Source organism: Oryctolagus cuniculus, chromosome 6 (genome assembly GCF_051225735.1).
Source record: "Oryctolagus cuniculus isolate XC-2025 breed Fujian yellow rabbit chromosome 6, ASM5122573v1, whole genome shotgun sequence".
NCBI lineage: Eukaryota > Metazoa > Chordata > Mammalia > Lagomorpha > Leporidae > Oryctolagus > Oryctolagus cuniculus.
In genome coordinates, this window is record NC_142872.1 from 34,961,814 (window position 1) to 34,981,182 (window position 19,369).

General features: G+C 43.7%; 1 protein-coding gene across 8 annotated transcripts in view; it reads left to right on the forward strand.

The window, feature by feature from the left end:
* RBM27 (RNA binding motif protein 27) overlaps nt 1-19,369 on the forward strand; it is a 106,062-nt gene that overhangs the window by 12,982 nt on the left and 73,711 nt on the right. For all 8 annotated transcript variants that reach the window (XM_008255173.5, XM_008255175.5, XM_008255174.5 and 5 more), the window contains exon 2: nt 14,507-14,625. In XM_008255173.5, the coding sequence (XP_008253395.3) occupies nt 14,507-14,625 (119 nt within the window). The remainder of the gene's footprint in view (nt 1-14,506; nt 14,626-19,369) is intronic.

Consider the following 19,369-nt stretch of genomic DNA (forward strand, 5'->3'; position numbering starts at 1 on the left):
AGTTAAGCTCTGGGCTCCTGGCTTTAGCCTGACCCAAGCTCTCTCTGGTCATTGGTAGCCATTTGGGGAGTGAACCAGCAGATGGAAAAACTCTTAACTTTGCCTTTCAAATGAATAAAATAATTTTTTTTTTTGATAGGCAGAGTTAGACAGTGAGGGAGAAAGAGAGAGACAGAGAGAAAGGTCTTCCTTTTTCCATTGGTTCACCCCCCAAGTGGCTGCTACGGCCGGCGCGTTGCGGCTGGCATGCTGTGCCGATCTGAAGCCAGGAGCCAGGTGCTTCCTCCTGGTCTCCCATGCAGGTGCAGGGCCCAAGGACCTAGGCCATCCTCCACTGCCCTCTCGGGCCACAGCAGAGAGCTGGACTGGAAGAGGAGCAACCAGGACAGGATCCGGTGCCCTGACCGGGACTAGAACCCAGGGTGCCAGCGCTGCAGGGGGAGGATTAGCCAAGTGAGCCGCTGTGCCGGCCTGAATAAAATAAATCTTTAAACAAACAAACAAAAAGAGATGAGCCCTTTAGGAGGTGATTAGTTCATGAAGATCTGCTTCTGTGAATGGGTTAAATTCCCATACACAAGAGGCTTGAGGAAGTTTTCTTGTTGCTGTGTGGGGGACACTTAGTAGGTGGAATCTATGAGGAGTGAGCCCTTCCTAGACCTTGAATTTGCCACTGCCTTGGTCTATGACTTTACAGCCTCACAAACTATGAGCAATAAATTTGTTTATAAATTACTCATCTAAGGTAAGGTATTTTTTGTTTGTTTTGTTTTGTTTTGTTTTGACAGGTAGGGTGGACAGTGAGAGAGAGAGAGAGAAAGAAAGGTCTTCCTTTGCCGTTGGTTCACCCTCCAATGGCCGCTGCGGCTGGTGCGCTGTGGCCAGCGCACCGCGCTGATCCGAAGCTAGGAGCCAGGTTCTTCTCCTGGTCTCCCATGCTGGTGCAGGGCCCAAGGACTTGGGCCATCCTCCACTGCACTCCCGGGCATAGCAGAGAGCTGGCCTGGACGAGGGGCAACCGGCAGAGAATCCGGTGCCCTGACCGGGACTAGAACCCGGTGTGCCGGCGCCGCAGGCAGAGGATTAGTCTAGTGAGCTGCGGTGCTGGCCTGGTGAGGTATTTGTTATAGCAACCTTGACTGAACTACGAAAGCTTTCATTTGAAAAGTAGTAGAACCTGTGGATGTGTGTATACACATATGTCTATACAAAATATTTTAAATTTTAAAATACTTTCATTTTATTGGAAGGGGGGGAGAGAAAGAGATCTTCCATTTTTTCTTTTTTTTTTTTTTTTTTTTTGACAGGCAGACAGGCAGAGTGGACAGTGAGAGAGAGAGAGAGACAGAGAGAAAGGTCTTCCTTTGCCGTTGGTTCACCCTCCAATGGCCGCTGCGGCCTGTGCGCTGCGGCTGGCGCACCGCTCTGATCCAATGGCAGGAGCCAGGTACTTATCCTGGTCTCCCATGGGGTGCAGGGCCCAAGCACTTGGGCCATCCTCCACTGCACTCCCTGTCCACAGCAGAGAGCTGGCCTGGAAGAGGGGCAACCGGGACAGAATCTGGCGCCCCAACTGGGACTAGAACCCGGTGTGCCGGCACCGCTAGGCGGAGGATTAGCCTAGTGAGCCGCGGCGCTGGCCCCCATTTATTCTATATGCCTGCAGTAGCCATGGCTGAACCAGGCTGAAGCCAGGAGTCTGGAACCCAGACCATGTCCCCTACCATGTGGCTGCAGAGACCCTTTTATGTAAGCTATCATTGATGTCCACCTGGGTGCATTAGCAGGAAGCTGGAATTAGAAGTTGAGCTAAAACTCCAACCCAAGTGATCTGATATGGGATGCAAGTGTCTGGTGACTAGCCCCTACATAGCATACCACCCCAATGTATATTTGTAGTTTCTGTTACCATGTTATAAAATAAATTTCATTTTTACTTATTTTTTGTATACTGTATTATCAAAGGAATAATTTGAACACCAATCTCAATCAGACTTTTTGTGTTTTTTAGTTTACTTTCATTCTTTTAAAATAATAAAGATATTATTACATTACAGAAATATGTTTCTCTTCATATGTGCACTTGTGTAGCTCTGATCAGACTCTGAAATTTTGAATCTTAATTTCTCCAATTGACATTACATGATTTTTCATATTTGCATATTACTTTTATAATCACTTTGGATGCCTAATATTTCTTTCTTTAAGGCGTATTTTAGGGGCTGGCACTGTGGTGTAGCAGGTAAAGCCATCATCTGCTGCACTGGCATCTCATAGTGGTGCCAGTTTGAGTCCTAGCTGCTCCACTCTAAATCTTGTTCCCTGGTAACATTCCTGGGAAATCAGCAGAAGATGGCCCAAGTCCTTGGGCCCCTGCCCCTGTGTGGGAGACCCAGAAGAAGCTCCTGGCTCCTAGCTTCAGATCAGCCCAGCTCCAGTCATTGTGAATATTTAGGGAATGAAAAGTGGATAGAAGATCTCGCTCTCCCTCTCTGTAACTCTGACTTAAAAATAAAATCAATACATTTTTTTAAAAAAAGATTTGGAAGACAGAGTGATAGAGACTACAAACAATTTTCTTTTTCTGTTTTAAGATTTAATTGTTTAGTTGAAAGAGTTACACACAGAGAGAAGGAGAGGCAGGGAAAGAGAGGTCTTCCATCCACTGGTTCACTCCCCAGTTGGCTGCAGTGGCCGGAGCTGTGTTGATCCAAAGCCGGGAGTCAGGAGCTTCTTACAAGTCTCCCATGTGGGTGCAGGGGCCCAAGGACTTGGGGGCCATCTTGTATTGCTTTCCCAGATCATAGCAGAGTTGGATTAGAAGTGGAGCAGCTGGAACTTGAATTGGCGCCTATGTGGGAGGCCGGCACTGCAGGTGGTAGCTTTACACGCTGTGCCACAGCACCGACCCTACATTGTCTATCTGCTGGTTTACTCCTCAAATGTCTGCAACAGCCAGGGCTGGGCCAAGGGTAAACAAGAACTTGAAACTCCATTTGGATCTCTCACATGGGTACAACGGCCCCAACACTTGGGTCATCTTCTCATGCTTCTCTAGGCACTTTACCAGGGATTTGGATAAGAAGCAGAGTATCTGAGACTCCAGCTGGCACTCCAGTATGGGATGCTGGTGTCACAAGTGGCAGCTTAATCTGTTGAGTCACAACATCAGCCCCATGGATGCCTAATATATCATAAACACCCAACAGTAAGAAAATGGTTAACTTGGTGCTACTTTTTCTGTTCATGGTAATTCTTGGGCCACTGTTTTGAAGGCACAGTGGTTAAGACATTGATTTGGACACCTACATCCTTTGTTGCAGTGCCTGGGTTTGAGTACCAGCTTCGCTTCTGATTCCAGCTTCCTGCTAATGTGTACCCTGGGAAGCAGCAGGTGATGGTTTATGTCTTTAGGCCCTTGCCACCCACACCAGAGACCTGAGTTGAGTTCCAGGCTCATGACTTAAAGCCTGGCTCGTCCCTGGCTGTCATGGGCATTTGGGGGAGGGAATCAGTGAATGTGAGATCTTTCTCTGTTTCTCTGCCTTTCAAATAAATTATTTTAAAAATAAAAAAATTTAGAAAGTAATTCTGTTTTTATAGAATAAATACATATGTTTTAGTGTCTGTAGGTACCAGTAGTATTTTCTATATTTGCCTTATTACTGGTCAAAGAATATAAACTTCTTTGTGTGGTTTTTTTTTTTTTTTTTTTTTTTTTGAGAGACAGCATGCATGTTTGACAAGAGTGCAGGAATATTCTGCCATCTGTTGGTTCACTTCTCAGATGGCTGTAATGGCCAGGGCTAGGCTGGGCTGAAGCTGGGAATTCAGTCCAGGTCTTCCACATGGGTGGTGGGAACCCAGCTACTTGAGCCATTGTTACTGCCTCCCAGGGTATGCATTGGCAGGAAGCTGGAGTCAGGAGCCAGAGCTGAGTATCAAACCCAGGCACTTCAGTGTGGGATGTGGGCATCTTTTTTTTTTTTTTTTTAATGTTTATTTTTATTTTTATCTACTGAAAGAACAACAGAGAGGGTGAGAAAGAGATAGAGCAAGAGAACGTCCCATCATCCTGTGGTTCATTCCCCAAATGGCCACAACAGGCAAGGCTGAGCAGACTGAAGCCAGGAGCCTGAAATTCCATCTAGGTCTCCCATATGGGTAGCAGGGGCTCAAGTACTTGGACCATCATAGGCTGCCTCCCAGACGTGTTAGTAGGGAGCTGGATCAGAAGCAAAATAATGAAGACTCCAACCTGCATGTACGTATGGAATGTGGGCATCCCAAGGGTGACTTAACCTGCTGAACCATGACACCTACCCCATGGCACATAGGGCTTCTTAAGCATCATTTTAATTGCTAAGCTAAATTCCCATCTCAAAGAATGTGAACATTTTTAATGACTATTAATACACATTAGAATTAGGTTTTGTTCTTACAACTCAATAGCCCATATATTAATTTCTCAACTCTGAAACAAAGTTCATACTAAGTTAGAACCTGTAAGTAGGCCTATATTCATAAACATGTAAATTTTTTGAAAGTAGAAAAGGTCTAGGGGCCAGCACCTGGCGCAGTAGGTTAATCCTCTGCCTGCGGCGATAGCATCCCATATGGGTGCCGGTTCTTGTCCCAGCTGCTCCACTTCCAATCCAGTTCTCTGCTATGGCCTGGGAAAGCAGTGGAAGATGGCCCAAGTCATTGAGCACCTGCACCCGTGTGAGAGACTGGGAAGAAGCGCCTGGCTCTTGGATTTGGATCAACACAGCTCTGGCCATTGCAGCCATTTGGGGAGTGAATCAACAGAAGGAAGACCTTTCTCTCTGTCTCTCCCTTTCACTGTAGCTCTACCTCTCAAATAAAATCTTTAAAAAAAAAAAAAAAAAAAAAAAGGTCTAAGTAGTCTTGGCCTTTTTCCTAAAACAGAGTCTATTTTTTTTTTTTTTTAATAATATTTCCTTGCTTGGAGGTCAAAGGTAGTACCTTTCCTCTTTGATGCTGGGATTGAACAAAATGTCTGAAATCTTCCATAAAGCTGATATGCTACACAGTGGATTGCAATTTGAGTATACCTGCAATGGAGATTTTTTTTAAAAGGAAAAAACCCCTAATTTAATTTAAGGTTTCTTCTTCTTTTTTTTTTAAGATTTATCTATTTATTTATTTGAAAGGCAGAGGTACAGAGAGGGGAGGGGAGAGGAAGAGTGGGAGAGAGAGGTCTTCCATCTGATAGTTCACTCCCCAGTTGGCTTCAATGACCGGAGCTGCACCGATCTGAAGCCAGGAGCCAGGAGCTTCTTTGAGTCTCCCACATGGGTGCAAGGGCCTAAGTACTTGGGCCATCTGCTGCTGCTTTCCCAGGCCATAGCAGAGAGCTGGATTGGAATTGGAGCAGCCAGGACATGAATTGGCACTCCTATGGGATGCTGGCACTGCAGGCGACAGCTTAACCTGCTATGCCTCAGCACTGACCCCAGATTTAAGGTTTTTACAGATGAGAATTCTATGGCATTACTTCTGTTAGTGTTCTATGATTAAAAATTCTAATTGGTTTTGTTTTTTAAGTGATTTCAAATTAAAGATTTTTTTAAAGATTTATTTGAAAGGTATAAAAGAAGATTGATACATATTCTTTTAATGTTAGTACACAAGAATCCTAATATTTGTAACTTAAGCTGTAGGAAATTTCTTTAACAATTTTTAATATAAATTTTTATTTTAATTGATAATTGTGTATATATTGCAATATTTCTGTTCTTAGTGGTAATTTTTTTTTAAAGATTTATTTATTGATTTGAAAGTCAGAGTTATACAGAGAGAGGAGAAGCAGAGGCAGAGGCAGAGGCAGAGAGAGAGAGAGAGAGAGAGGTCTTCTATCCGATGGTTCACTCCCCAGTTGGCTGCAATGGCTGGAGCTGGACCTAACTGAAGCTAGGATACAAAAGCTTCCTCTGGGTCTCCCACATGGGAGACCTGGGCTATCCTTCACTGCTTTCCCAGGCCATACCAGAGAGCTGGATTGGCAGTGGAGCAGCAGATCGCAAACCAGCGCCTATATGGGATGCCAGCACTGCAGGCGGCAGCTTTACCCACTGTGCCACAGCGCTGGCCCCTAATTGTGTATATTAATGGGGTACAATATGATTTTTTAATAAACAATAATTGTACATCTTTATGGGCTACAGTGTGGCATTTCAACACATATATACAATGTGAGGAAATTTGTCTTGTTAATTCTTCATTTTAACTAAAAGGTAACTATTAGTTGACACTTAGGATACATTAATTTTTTTATGCAGATGTAAGAAATGGTATATGCCTTATAGTAGATCTTATTTGTGTAGAATTGCAGCTGAGTATTAGTTCCACAGGTGTGCCGTCCACCTTATCTTGAGAGGATTACTTAGTCTTTACATTTATAACTTTAGTTGACTCTCTAGTTCTTGTGGCTTTTTTTGAAACATTTATTTTATTTGAAAGGCAGAGTTACAGAGAGAGTGGGACTAACAGAGGGAGAGAGTTCCATCCCCTGGTTCACTCTCCAGATGGCCCCAATGGCTGGGAGTGGAACAAGCAAAAGCCAGGAGTCCTTCTGGCTTTCTTTCTTGGTCTTCCACATGGATGGCACATATATTCACATGAGATACCAGCATTGCAGAGTGAAGCTGTACCATAATGCTGACCGCTAGAATAATAACTTTTTTTTCCTTTTTTATTTTTATTTTATTTATTTATTTTTGACAGGCAGAGTGGACAGTGAGAGAGAGAGACAGAGAGAAAGGTCTTCCTTTTCCGTTGGTTAACCCCTCAATGGCCTCTGTGGCTGGCACGCTGTGGCCGGTGCACCGCGCTGATCTGAAGCCAGGAGCCAGGTGCTTCTCCTGGTCTCCCATGGGGTGCAGGGCCCAAACACTTGGGCCATCCTCCTCTGTACTCCCGGGCCACAGCAGAGAGCTGCACTGGAAGAGGAGCAACCGGGACAGAATCTAGCATCCCGACCGGGACTAGAACCCGGTGTGCCGGCGCTGCAGGCAGAGGATTAGCCTATTGAGCCATAGTGCCGGCCAGAATAATAACTTAATATGGGTGTTTTTAACTTCTCTCTTTTTTTAAGATTTTTATTTGAAAGGCAGAGTTACAGAGAGAGAGAGAGCGAGAGCTTCCATCTGCTGTTTCACTTCCCAAATGGCTGCAGTGGCCAGAGCTGGGCCAGGCTAAAGCCAGGAGCCAGGAGTTTCTTCCCAGTCTCCCACGCAGCTGCAGGGGCCCAAGGACTTGTGCCATCTTCTGCTGCTTTCCCAGGCCACAGCAGAGATCTGGATCAGAAGCGGAGCAGCCAGGACTTGAACCGGCGTCCTATGGGATGCTGGCACTGCATGCGTCGGCTTTACCCGCTACACCACAGCGCCGGCCCCAGAAACATGTATATTTGACATAGTCATGGATCGAAAATTTTAGAATGCTTTTTTTAAAAAATAAATATTAATTTTTTTGTGAGGCAGAGATGGAGAGAGATAGAAAATACTCTTATATGCTGGGTCACTTACCAGATGCCCTCTGTCCATGTGAGTGGACAGATTTCCCATGTGATTGCAGAGACCCAACTACTTGGGCCATCATTGCTGCCTCCACATTAATGGGAAGCTAGAATTGGAAGTAGAGCCAGGTATTAAACATAGGCATTCTGGTAGGGGATGTGGGTATTCCAGCCAGTGTCAGAACTTCTACTTCAAATTCGTGCCCCTGTTTGTCATTAATACATATGTTTTTCACTAGTCAAGCAGAAGTGGACTCTGATAAGCTTTTGTTTCAAATAAATAGCTTAAAGGCTTTTTAAAAATCATTTATTTATTTGAAATGTAGAGAGAGAGAGGCAGACAGAAATTTTCTTTCTGCTGTTTCAATTTTCAAATAGCTGCAATGGCTGGAGGTGGGCCAATCCAGAGCCAGAAGCCAGGAGTCTTCTGGGTCTCCCATATGGGTGCAGGGGCCCAATTATTTGGGCCATCCTCTTCTGCTTTCCCAGGCATACTAGCAGGAAGCAGAACAAGAAGTGGAGCAGCTGGAACTTGAACCAGCACCCAAGTGGGATGCCGACACTGTAGGTGGCAGCTCAGCCTGCTGTGCCACCGCTCTGGCCCTGCTAAAAGGCTTGTAATACTCTTTGGGGGAAAGAAAAATAAGTAATGGTTTTGAAGGAAGGGAGATAACCCCAGCATTTGTGTTTTTTCAGTCCCTGGCATTTGTCTTACAATCTGTCAAGGGTCAGAGTCATGCTCAGATTTTTGCGGCACACTTTTAGAAGCCTTTCTGGAATGTTACCATCATTACCCTAGCTACAGTATTACAGTTGTCAGTTTAAAAAGATTTTATAGTAAGCGGTCAGTGTGTTGAAAGAATAAATAAGATCAGTAAGATCTAGAAGGGGCCAGCATTGTAGCACAGCCACTGCTTTTGTGAAACCAGCATCCCATATTAAAGTGCCAGTTCAAATCCCAGCTGTTTTGCTTTTAGTGCAGCTCTCTGCTAATGCCACTGGGAAAGCAGTGTAAGATGCTTCAAGCACTTGGGACCCTACCACTCATGTGCAAGACCCAGATGGAGTTCTGTGCTCCTGCCTCCTGGTTTAGGACTGGACCAACTCCATCTATTGCTGCATTGTGGGGAGTGAACCAGCAGGTGGAAGATCTCTTTTGTCTCTCTTGTCTCTCCTTATTTGACATTCCATCTTTCAAATAATTTTTTTTTTAAAAAAGGAAGATTTAGAAAATTATAACACAATTCCCCAGTTTATTTAAATTTCATCATTAATTAATGAGACTTATTATTTCAAACTGATGATAGAGCACTTTATGGGTGCATGTTAGGAGCTATTAAAAATAAACAGTCCTATCCCTTTGGCTATGTATGCTTTGTATTTAGTACAGAATTTTACCAGTTAGTTATTAACAGTTACTTATTCACTCTGTTTAGATTCTGTGATCACTTTTCCCAGGTTCTAATGTTTGTTTTCTTATTAATTTACCTTCCCTTAATTATTAATTAGATTTTTAACCCCATCTTACCAAACTCTATTTTGTTAGAAGCATATTAACTCTGCCTTTGTTTTTTAGAGTCAGAATACTGGATTTGCGTAATAGAACATACGGATTTGCCAAACCAACTCCATTTATCTTGTTATCAGAATGTTTTGTCTGTTTCTTATCAGTAATCTCTTGCCCTTCTCTGGCATTATACCTGTCATGAAACCCCATGAAGGTTCTAATACATTGCAGAGAGTAATAGTGCCACTTTCTGCCAGGCTTCTCTGCTGGAGTATCTATCTGTTAATTCTAAATATCTGAATTATCTGAGCTTCCCAAGTTCCATGGGAGTGTGATTTTTTTCCCTCCCTCTTTGCTCTCCATATGAATGCTGATTAGAACTATACTTAGTAATATCTTATTCTTTTTTTTTTTATAGGCAGAGTGGACAGTGAGAGAGAGAGACAGAGAGAAAAGTCTTCCTTTGCCGTTGGTTCACCCTCCAATGGCCGCCGCGGCTGGCGCGCTGCGGCCAGCGCACTGCGCTGATCGGAAGGCAGGAGCCAGGTGCTTCTCCTGGTCTCCCATGGGGTGCAGGGCCCAAGCACTTGGGCCATCCTCCACTGTACTCCCTGGCCACAGCAGAGAGCTGGCCTGGAAGAGGGGCAACCTGGACAGAATCTGGTGCCTCGACCGGGACTAGAACCCGGTGTGCCGGCGCCGCAAGGCAGAGGATTAGCCCATTGAGCCGCGTCGCCGGCCAGTAATATCTTATTCTAATGGAAGAAATGAATTCTACCTACATATCTCCATTTTAATGTGTTTATAAAATAGCTTAGGTGAACATGGCATGTATAGTATTTTTTTTTTTTTTAAGATTTATTTATTTATTTGAAAGACAGAGATGCAGAGGCATAGAGAGGTCTTCCATCCTCTGGTTCACTCCCTGGATGGCAGCAACAGCTAGAGCTGCGCTGATCCGAAGCCAGGTGTTTCTTCCAGCTCTGATGTAGATGCAGGGGCCCAGTGACTTGGATCTTCTATTGCTTCCCCAGACCATAGTAGAGAGCTGGATTGGAAGTGAAGCAGCCAGGACATGAACCAGCACCCATATGGGATACTGGCACTGCAGGTGGCGGCTTTACCTGCTGCGCCACAGCACCAGGCCCTTGTAGTATTTTTGAAGATGGAATTGCTGTAGATTTGCTTTTTTGTTCCTAATTTAGAGTTTATTTAAAATTAAGAAGCATGTATATTTAAGGTATATATGAATGTTTTGATTTTGTATCTATACACATTGTGAAATTACTATAAAATAAAATATTTAAAATTATTAAAAATAAAAATTAAATATTCAACATTAATTATTAAAAATAAAAAATAAAATAAAATAATTAACATGTCCATTTCCTTACATAGTTACCTTTATATATGTGTATATGGCAGGGATAGTTTGAATATGTAATATTTACTTTCCACAAATTCAAGTAGATAGTATATATATCTGTTAGGGAATTTTTCCGTGGGTATATTAAAGTGATCTGTTATTAATTCCAAAATGTAGTATGCTTTTTTATTTTTTTAAGATTTATTTATTTGGGGGCCAGTGTTGTGACATAGCAGATAAAGCCACTGCCTGCAGTGACGGCATCCCATATGAGTACCGGTTTGAGTCCCAACTGCTCCACTTTGGATCCAGCTCTGCTGTGGCCTGGGAAAGCAGTAGAAGATGGCCCAGATCCTTGGGCCCCTGCACCTTCGTGGGAGGCCTGGAGGAAATTCCTGGCTCCTGGCTCTTGGCTTTGCGGCCATCTGGGGAGTGAACCAGCTGATGGAAGACCTCTCTCTCTCTGCCTCTCCTTCTCTCTGTGTGTAACTCTGACTTTTGAAAGAACTACAGAGAGAGGTGGAGAGAGAGAAGAGAGAGGTCTTCCATCTGCTGGTTCACACCTAAATCGCTGCAATGGCTAGAGGTGAGCCCATCTGAAGCCAGAAGACAGGAGCTTCTTCTGGGTCTCCCATGTGGATGCAGGGGCCCAAGGACTTGGACCATCCTTTGCTGCTTTCCCAGGTGCATTAGCAGGGAGCTGGATGGGAAGTAGAACAGCCAAGACTCAAACCATTGTCCATATGGGATGCTGGCACTGCAGACCAGGGCTTTACCCTGCTGCGACACGGTGCCAGCCCCTGTAGCATACTTTGAAGAAATATTTTAGTTTGTTTGTTTCCTTCTTTCCTCCCTTCCTTCCTTTTTTTTTTTTTTTTTTTTTAAAGATTTATTTATTTTATTTGAAAGGCAGAGGTGCAGAGAGAAAAAGAGAGAGGTCTTCTGTCCACTGGTTCACTCCCCAGATGGCTGCAATGGCTGGAGCTGAGCCAGTCTGAATCCAAGAGCCAGGAGCTTTTTCCAGGTCTACCAGGCGAGTGCAGGGACCCAAAGGCTTGGGCCATCCATCTACCTTTCTCAGGCCATAGCAGAGAACTGGATCGGAAGTAGAGCAGCAGGGACTTGAACTGGTGCTCATATGGGATGCCTGTACTGCAGGTGATGGCTTTACCCACCATGCTTCAGTGCCAGCCCCTTTACTTTCTTTTTAAATTGCCTATTTTTACTAACATGTAACTCATCATCTTTGATATACTCATTTCCATCACACTTGATCTCTGCCCATAATTTTTTTCATTAGCTTTAAGTTGTGTAAAATTGATAGTCATTAAACATTTCTTTGTTTCTTCTAATTTGTTGCTTAGATATTTAAAGAACCAGCCTGTCCCTTGATGTTGTTGATATTGACAGTGGGAAAAAAAATGTTGTTTTATTAAATCATGAACTTTAAAAATAGAAACTACAAGGAAGTATAGGTGCTAGTGTTCGGCTTGTCTTTTATTTGCTAGTCTCATAAAATTACTGGAAATATAATTGATACTCTTTTATTCTTTAAGAAAGGTTTATTTACTTATTAGAAAGAGTTATTACAGGGAAAGGGAGAGAGAGATCTGCCATCCGCTGGTTCACATCCGAAATGGCTGCAGTGGCCAGGGCTGGGCCAGGCCAAAGCCAGAAGCTTCTTCCAGGTCCCCAACATGGGTGCAGAGTAGAGCAGCCAGGACTTGAACTGGCACCCATATGGGATGCTGGGGTCACAGGTGGTAGCTTAACCCAGTATGCCACAACACTAGCCCTGATACTCTTTTTATTTTTATTTTTTTAATGTATTTGAAAGGCAGGTTAAAGAGAAAGATTGAGATCGAGATTGTTAGAGATTGATCGATCTTCCATCTGCTGGTTCACTTTTCAGATGACCTCAGTGACCAGGGCAGGCCAGGCCAAAGCCAGGGGTCGGCAGCTTCCTCCCAGTCTCCCACATAGGTGGCAGGGGTCGAGTCTCGGGCCATTTTTTCCTGTTTTTGTGGGCACACTGGCAGGGAGCTGCTAGGAAGTAGAGCAGCAGGGCCTTGAACTGGTGTACATATTTTGAATGCTGGCATCTCATGGGGTGATCTAACCTGATCCTCTACTATGGGACCCCTAATTGGTATTCTTTAACTTTCTGATTGACAGTGGAGGCTCAGGCATTATGGACCAGATTAATTAGATTTGAATGGTGCTTTGTAGGGATGCAAACTTTGCTTGCATCATTTTCCCCCCTCATTTGAAGGCAGAGTGACAGAGGGGAGAGAGAGGTATCTTTCTTTCATCTGCTGGTTCATTCCCCTTCCATCAGAGTTTTATTTAAACTCATCATGATTTTCTAATTTTACCTCTACAGCAACTCTCTGAAGCCACAAAAGATATGTGTTACTTAAGTACGCATTCCTGGGGAAATCTGAATATTATATATGAGACAGTCTTTAAACTTTTTGTGAAAAACGTGCATTCTTAACAAATTGTGAGGCAGGTATTTTGTGCAGCATTTGAGACTCTGATTTGAAACACCTGCATCTCTTACCAGGATGCCTGAGCTCAAGTCCTGGCCCTGCTTCCAATTTTAGCTTCCTATTAATGCACATCCTGGAAGAAACAGGTGGTGACTGAATATTTGAGTCTCTACCATTCACGTAGGAGACCTGGATTGAATTGTGGGCTCCTGGCTTTGGCATAGCTCAGCCCTGGCTGTAATAGGCATTTGGGGCATGAAGCAATAGATGAAATATCTCTTTCCATCTCTGTTTGTTGTGTCTCCCTCCCTCTCACTCAACTTCCAAATAAATTAACAAAACAAAAAACTGTTCAGATTTCAAAATTGTGTTTTGCACCAAGATAAATTCATACTAATTTGTGATAATTGTGATAACATGTCTGGACAGGATCTAGTTTGAGGGATTTATAATAAATGCTAATACATTAGTTTGAAAAGAGCACCTATCTGAGCAACCTGGATTCTGGTAAAACTGAAGCAGTAAACCACTCAGCATGTAGAGAGACTTGAGTAGAAGAATGATGAAATCATTGATGCATTAGGAAAAATTTATGCGGACAGCACCCCAAAGAAATTAGCAGTTTGCAAATGGACTGCTCATTTTAAAAAGGGACAAGCCCGTAGTACCAGATCATTTGCAAGAGGAATAAATTAATCTTGTTCATGCCTTATGTAAAGAGGACTGATGGTCAAGGGCAGAAACAATAGTCAACACCAAAGATATCTCAGTTGGTTCAATTTAAACATTCTAGGTTCTTCTAGGGTCTTTTTTTTTTTTTTCTTATTTTCATTTTATTTGAAAGGCAGAAGGACACACACATACACACAGGAACAGACAGGCAGATCTTCTATCTGCTTGCTCACTCAGCAAATACCCATAAGAGCTGGGAAGGGGCCAGGCTGAAGCCAGAAATTGGAAACTCAATCTAGGTCTCCCATTTGGGTAGCAGAGACCCAGCTACTTGAGTCATCAGCACTGCTTCCTGGGGTCTGCATTAGTGGGAGGCTGGGGTTGGGAGTGGAGCTGGGACTTGGATCCAGGCATGCTGATATGGGATGTGGGCATCCTCAGCAGCATCTTCACTGCTACACCAAATGCCCAGCTTCTGTATTTCTGATTGAAAAATTAAAATAGAGCAAACTTTTGCCAGATGGATGCCAAAACTGTTGTGTCCAGGTCAGCTGCAGAGAAGAACAGAGCTTTTAATGGACATTTCCAGCAGTTGGGATCAAGATCCTGAAGCATTTCTTTGAAGAAATTTTTAACAGATCTCAAAACATGATTTTACCAGGATCATTCTGAAGACAGCACTATTAAGGGAATGGCTCCCAAGAGATGGAAGTGGTCCAGTCCAAGCCAGAATGGACCAGGCAAGAGTAAAGGTCATAGCAAAAGTTTTTTGGGATGCTCAAGGCATTTTGCTGTTGACTTTCTGGTGGACCAGATAACATAAGGATGTTTTGATCTTTTGGTTTTCTAAAATAAGGGTGACTTTATTAATGACACCTCTGTTTGAAAACATTATGTTCTTAAATTTTTGTTTCTCTTTGTCTAACTAGATGTGATGCTGACCCATCAGCCTTAGCCAACTATGTTGTAGCACTGGTCAAGAAGGACAAACCTGAGAAAGAATTGAAAGCCTTTTGTGCTGATCAACTTGATGTCTTTTTACAAAAAGGTAATTATTACAGGCTTTCAACCAAGTATTTCAATAAAGATTTTGAATGTAAGACTTCGTGAATTTGAAACTTCCTCTAAGATTGGTAGGAAAGAAAGTGGTCAGATTTCTTTGAATACTTGAATATACCCATTCATGCTTAGTTACTCATCAAGTGCTCTGGCAGAACTGGCTTTTTCCCTTTTGTTCTTTGGTTCTTTCCTATGCTGAAACAGTGGGAGTTCTAATGCTGTTTAGATGATTGGGTAGTTTGCAGCTTTTGGCAGATGTTGATGGTGGAGTGGTAAGTTTAAGGATAATGAAGCTGCCTATTCTTGCTGATAAGAGAATGACACTTTTTCTCTTAAGAATTGGGCGTGAATATCTTTTCTTTTTATCTTTAATATCCCATCTTCTTACCAATGGTCTTCACAGCTGCTTTGAGGGTTTCTTAACTTCCTTTCTTACCTTATTTCCTGCCACTCCTCCTCATTTGTTTCACTCTAGCTACATTGATCACCTAGCATTTTTGAATATACCAAACTATTCCCAACTCAAGATCTTTGATTGCATTTTTTTACTTGCATGAAAGATGGGCTTTTCTTCACTTCTTTTTCTCTTTTCAAACGTCATCTCAGAGCAGTTTCACCTGAGCACCTCATATGCTGTGTGGTACGCTCCGAGCTCCTAGTCTCCTGCTTTCAGCCCTGCTTTATTTTTATTCATATTACTTGTCATGCTGTGTCATATGTTCATCTGCGTTTACCCCCCCCCCCCCTTGTTTTTATCTTTGCTTTGAGAGTAGAGACTTGGAACCTATAGTGCTTGGCATATAGAAGATGTTCCATATTGTTGAGAGGTTGAACAAGAATGTGCATAACACACACATACACACACACATACACGCCAGTTGATCAAGCTGGTTTTGAGAAGATATATTTTAAGTGAAATGTCTACTGAAGAAGGAAAGAAAATATGGCTACTTTTTTTAAAAAAAGATTTATTTTATTTATTTGAAAGAGTTACAGAGAGAGAGAGAGAGAGAGAGAGAGAAAGAGAGAGAGAGGTCTTCCATTCTGTTGGTTCATTCCCCATATGACCACAACGGCCAGAGCTGAGCTGATCTGAAGCCAGGAGCCAGGAGTGTCCTCCGGGTCCCCCATGCGGGTGCAGAGACCCAAGGGCTTGGGCCATCTTCCACTGCTTTCCCAGGAATATGGCTACTTATAAAATGTTTACTTATTTCGGGGCTGGTACTGTGGTTCAGAGGGTTAAGCCATCATCTGCAGTGCCAGCATCCATATGGGTGCCAGTTCCAGTCCTGACTGCTCCACTTGCAATCCAGCTCCCTGCTAATGTACCCGGGGAGCAGCAGAGGATGGCCTAAGTGCTTGGGCCCCTGTACCCTCCTGTGAGACCTGGAAGATGCTCCTGGTTTTGGCCTGGCCCAGCCCTGGTCATTGCGGCCATCTAGAGAGTGAACCAGCAGATGGAAGATCTGTCTATTTCTCCATTCTCCCTGTAACTTTGACTTTCAAATATGAATGTATTTTTATTTTATTTTATTTTATTTTATTTTATTTTATTTTTTGACAGGCAGAGTGGACAGTGAGAGAGAGAGACAGAGAGAAAGGTCTTCCTTTGCCGTTGGTTCACCCTCCAATGGCCGGCGCGGCCGGCGCACCGCACTGATCCGATGGCAGGAGCCAGGAGCCAGGTGCTTTTCCTGGTCTCCCATGGGGTTCAGGGCCCAAGCACCTGAGCCATCCTCCACTGCACTCCCTGGCCACAGCAGAGAGCTGACCTGGAAGAGGGGCAACCTGGACAGAATCCGGTGCCCCGACTGGGACTAGAACCCGGTGTGCCGGCGCGCTAGGCGGAGGATTAGCCTAGTGAGCCGCGGCGCCGGCCTGAATGTATTTTTTAAAAGGTTTATTTACTTATTTGAAAGGCAGAGTTACAGAGAGGCAGAGAGAGAAAGAGAGAGAAGTCTTCTGTCCGCTGATTGATACCCCAAATGGCTGCAGTGGCCGGAGTTGGGCTGATCTGAAGCTAGGAGCCAGGAGCTTCTTCTGGGTCTCTCATGTGGGTGCAGGGGCTCAGTGACTTGGGCCATCTTCCACTGCTTTCCCAACCCATAGCAGAGAACTGGATTGGAAGTGGAACAGCTGGGACTTGAACTGGTGCCCATATGGGATGCCAGCACTGCAGGTGGTAGCTTTACCCGTTACGCCTCAGCACTGGCCCCTAAATAAATAGATCTTTGAATGCAAGAGATTTATTTCTTTGAAAGGTAGAGTTACAGAGAAGGAGAGAGAGTGAGAGTGAGAACCAGCAAGTGCTGGCGCGGGGCTTCAGCGGATTAAAGCCAAGGCCTGCAGTGCCAGCATCCCAAATGGGAGCCATAGAGTCCCGGCTGGTCCACTTCTGATCCAGCCCTTGCTAATGCACCTAGGAAGGGAGTGGATGATGGACCAAGCCCTAGGGCCCCTGTACTCATGTGGAAGACCTGGAAGAAGCTGCTGGCTCCTGGTTTTGGCCTGGCCCAGCTCAGTTGTTGTGGCCATTTGAGGAGTGAACCAGCGGATGGAAGATTTCTTACTTTCTCTCTCTGTCTTTCCTTCTCTGTCTATAACTCTCCCTCTCAAATAAATAAATAAATCTTTAAATAAATAAATAAGAGAGAGAGGGATCTTCTACCCATTGGTTCACTCCCCAGATGACTGCAACAGCTAGGACTGAGCCAGCCTGAAGCCGGGAGCCAGGAGTTTCATTTGGTTCTTCCATGTGGGTGCAGGGGCCCAAGCAATTGGACCATCCTAATCTAAAACACAGGATTATGTAGTTTTTCATGTATCTTAAGACTTTTTTTGTCAAAACAAAAACCCAAAAAACTGCTACTACAGAATTCTTTCCCCTTGTAAGTAGATGTTTTCTTCTGTAAATAATATATTAATTTATATTATTTAATTTAAAGATGAATCATACATGAATGCCCACCCCAAGTGCTTTTTAAAGCCTTCATAGTATATCTTGAATATTGTCTGATGTTAGATATTTACCCTATTTAAAATGAGATATTTATGAGTTCATTTGAAAGACACAGAGAAATAGATAAACAGAAATCTTGTATCTGCTGGTTCACTCCCCATATAGCCAGCCATAGTAGCAGGGCCTGGGGCCAGTCTGAAGACAGGAGCCAGGAACTGAACCTGAATCTCCCACAAAGGTGATAGTGACTCAAGTACTTGGGCCATCATCTGCGACCAGGGTACAGATTAGCAGGAAGCTGGAATTGGAAGTGGAACTGGGATTTGAACCCAGACACTGATAAGGGCTGTAAGCATGTTGAGCAGTCTTAACCACTGTGCCAAAAGCCTGCCCCAGGTGTTTGCTTTTTTATTGGACTGTATGGCTTTCAAATTACAAAAATAATGCATGATATAAATTTTTAAAAAATATAGAATATAGAAAAGTAAAGATGAAAGTCTTCTGATTATAAAGGCTTTGGAACAGTTTATTTATTAAGATGACAGGTGGCAATTTGCAAGAGCTAACAGTTTGATATTCATGGAAAAATGCTCACTACACAAATTAATAGTGTATAAAGGAGTTTATAAGGAGACAGTTTTATTTTTTTTTTAAAGATTTATTTTATTTATTTGAAAGAGTTACAGAGAAAGGCAGAGACAGAGAGAGAGGTCCTCCATCATCTGGTTCATTCTCCAGATGGCTGCAATGGCCGAAGCCGGGAGCCAGGAGCTTCTTCCCGGCCTCCCATATGAGTTCAGGGGCCCAAAGACCTGGGCCATTCTCCACTGCTTTCCCAGGCCACAGCAGAGAGTCGGATTGGAAGAGGAGCAGCTGGAACCAGAACCGGTGCCCACATGGGATGCCAGCGCTTCAGGCCAGGGCTTTAATCCACTGCGACACAGCGCTAGCCCCAAGGAGACAGTTTTTTGAAGAAATTAATTTGTCACTTTAGAAATAGCTATTTATGTAAAATGTATAATAACTGCAGTATAAACAGAGTCTGTATTGTGCTTTTTTTTTTTTTTTTAATTTGTTTTATTTGAAAGGCAGAGTTAGAGAGAGGGAGAGATCTTCCATTTGCTAGTTCTCTCCCCAAATGGCTCCAACTGTTAGGGCTGGACCAGGCTGAATCCAGGAGCCAGAAGCTTTTTCCAGGTCTCCTGTATGGGTGCAGGAGCCCAAGCACTTGAGCCATCCCCCACCGTGTATTCAGGCACATTCAGAAGTAGAGCAACCAGGACTTGAATTGGCCCTCATATATCGGATGCTGGCACCACAGGTGGCACCTTAACCCACTGCTGAGCCACAACACCAGCCCCTAGGTTAATTTTTTTTTTTTTTTTTTAAGATGTGTTTATTTGAAAGCCAGAGTTATAGAGAGGGAGAGGCAGAGAGAGAGAGAGAGAGAGAGACAGACAGACATCTTCCATCTGCTGGTTCACTGGCAAATGGCTGCAATGGCTTGGCGAAGCCAGGAGCTTCTGGTCTGACATATGATGGGGGTCCATGCTGTTGGTCCATCTTTTGCTGCTTTTCCAGGCTATTAGTAGGATGTTGTACTGGAAATGGAATAACCAAGAACCAAACCTACGTCCCATGGGATTGCAGGTGGTGGCTTAACTTGCTGTGTTTACAATGCCAGCCCATGTGTTGTGCTTTTAATATGTTCTTTAGTGTTCTATAGAGTAGAGCCAATTAAAATTTGGTTTAAATAAAATAACAAATATTTTTA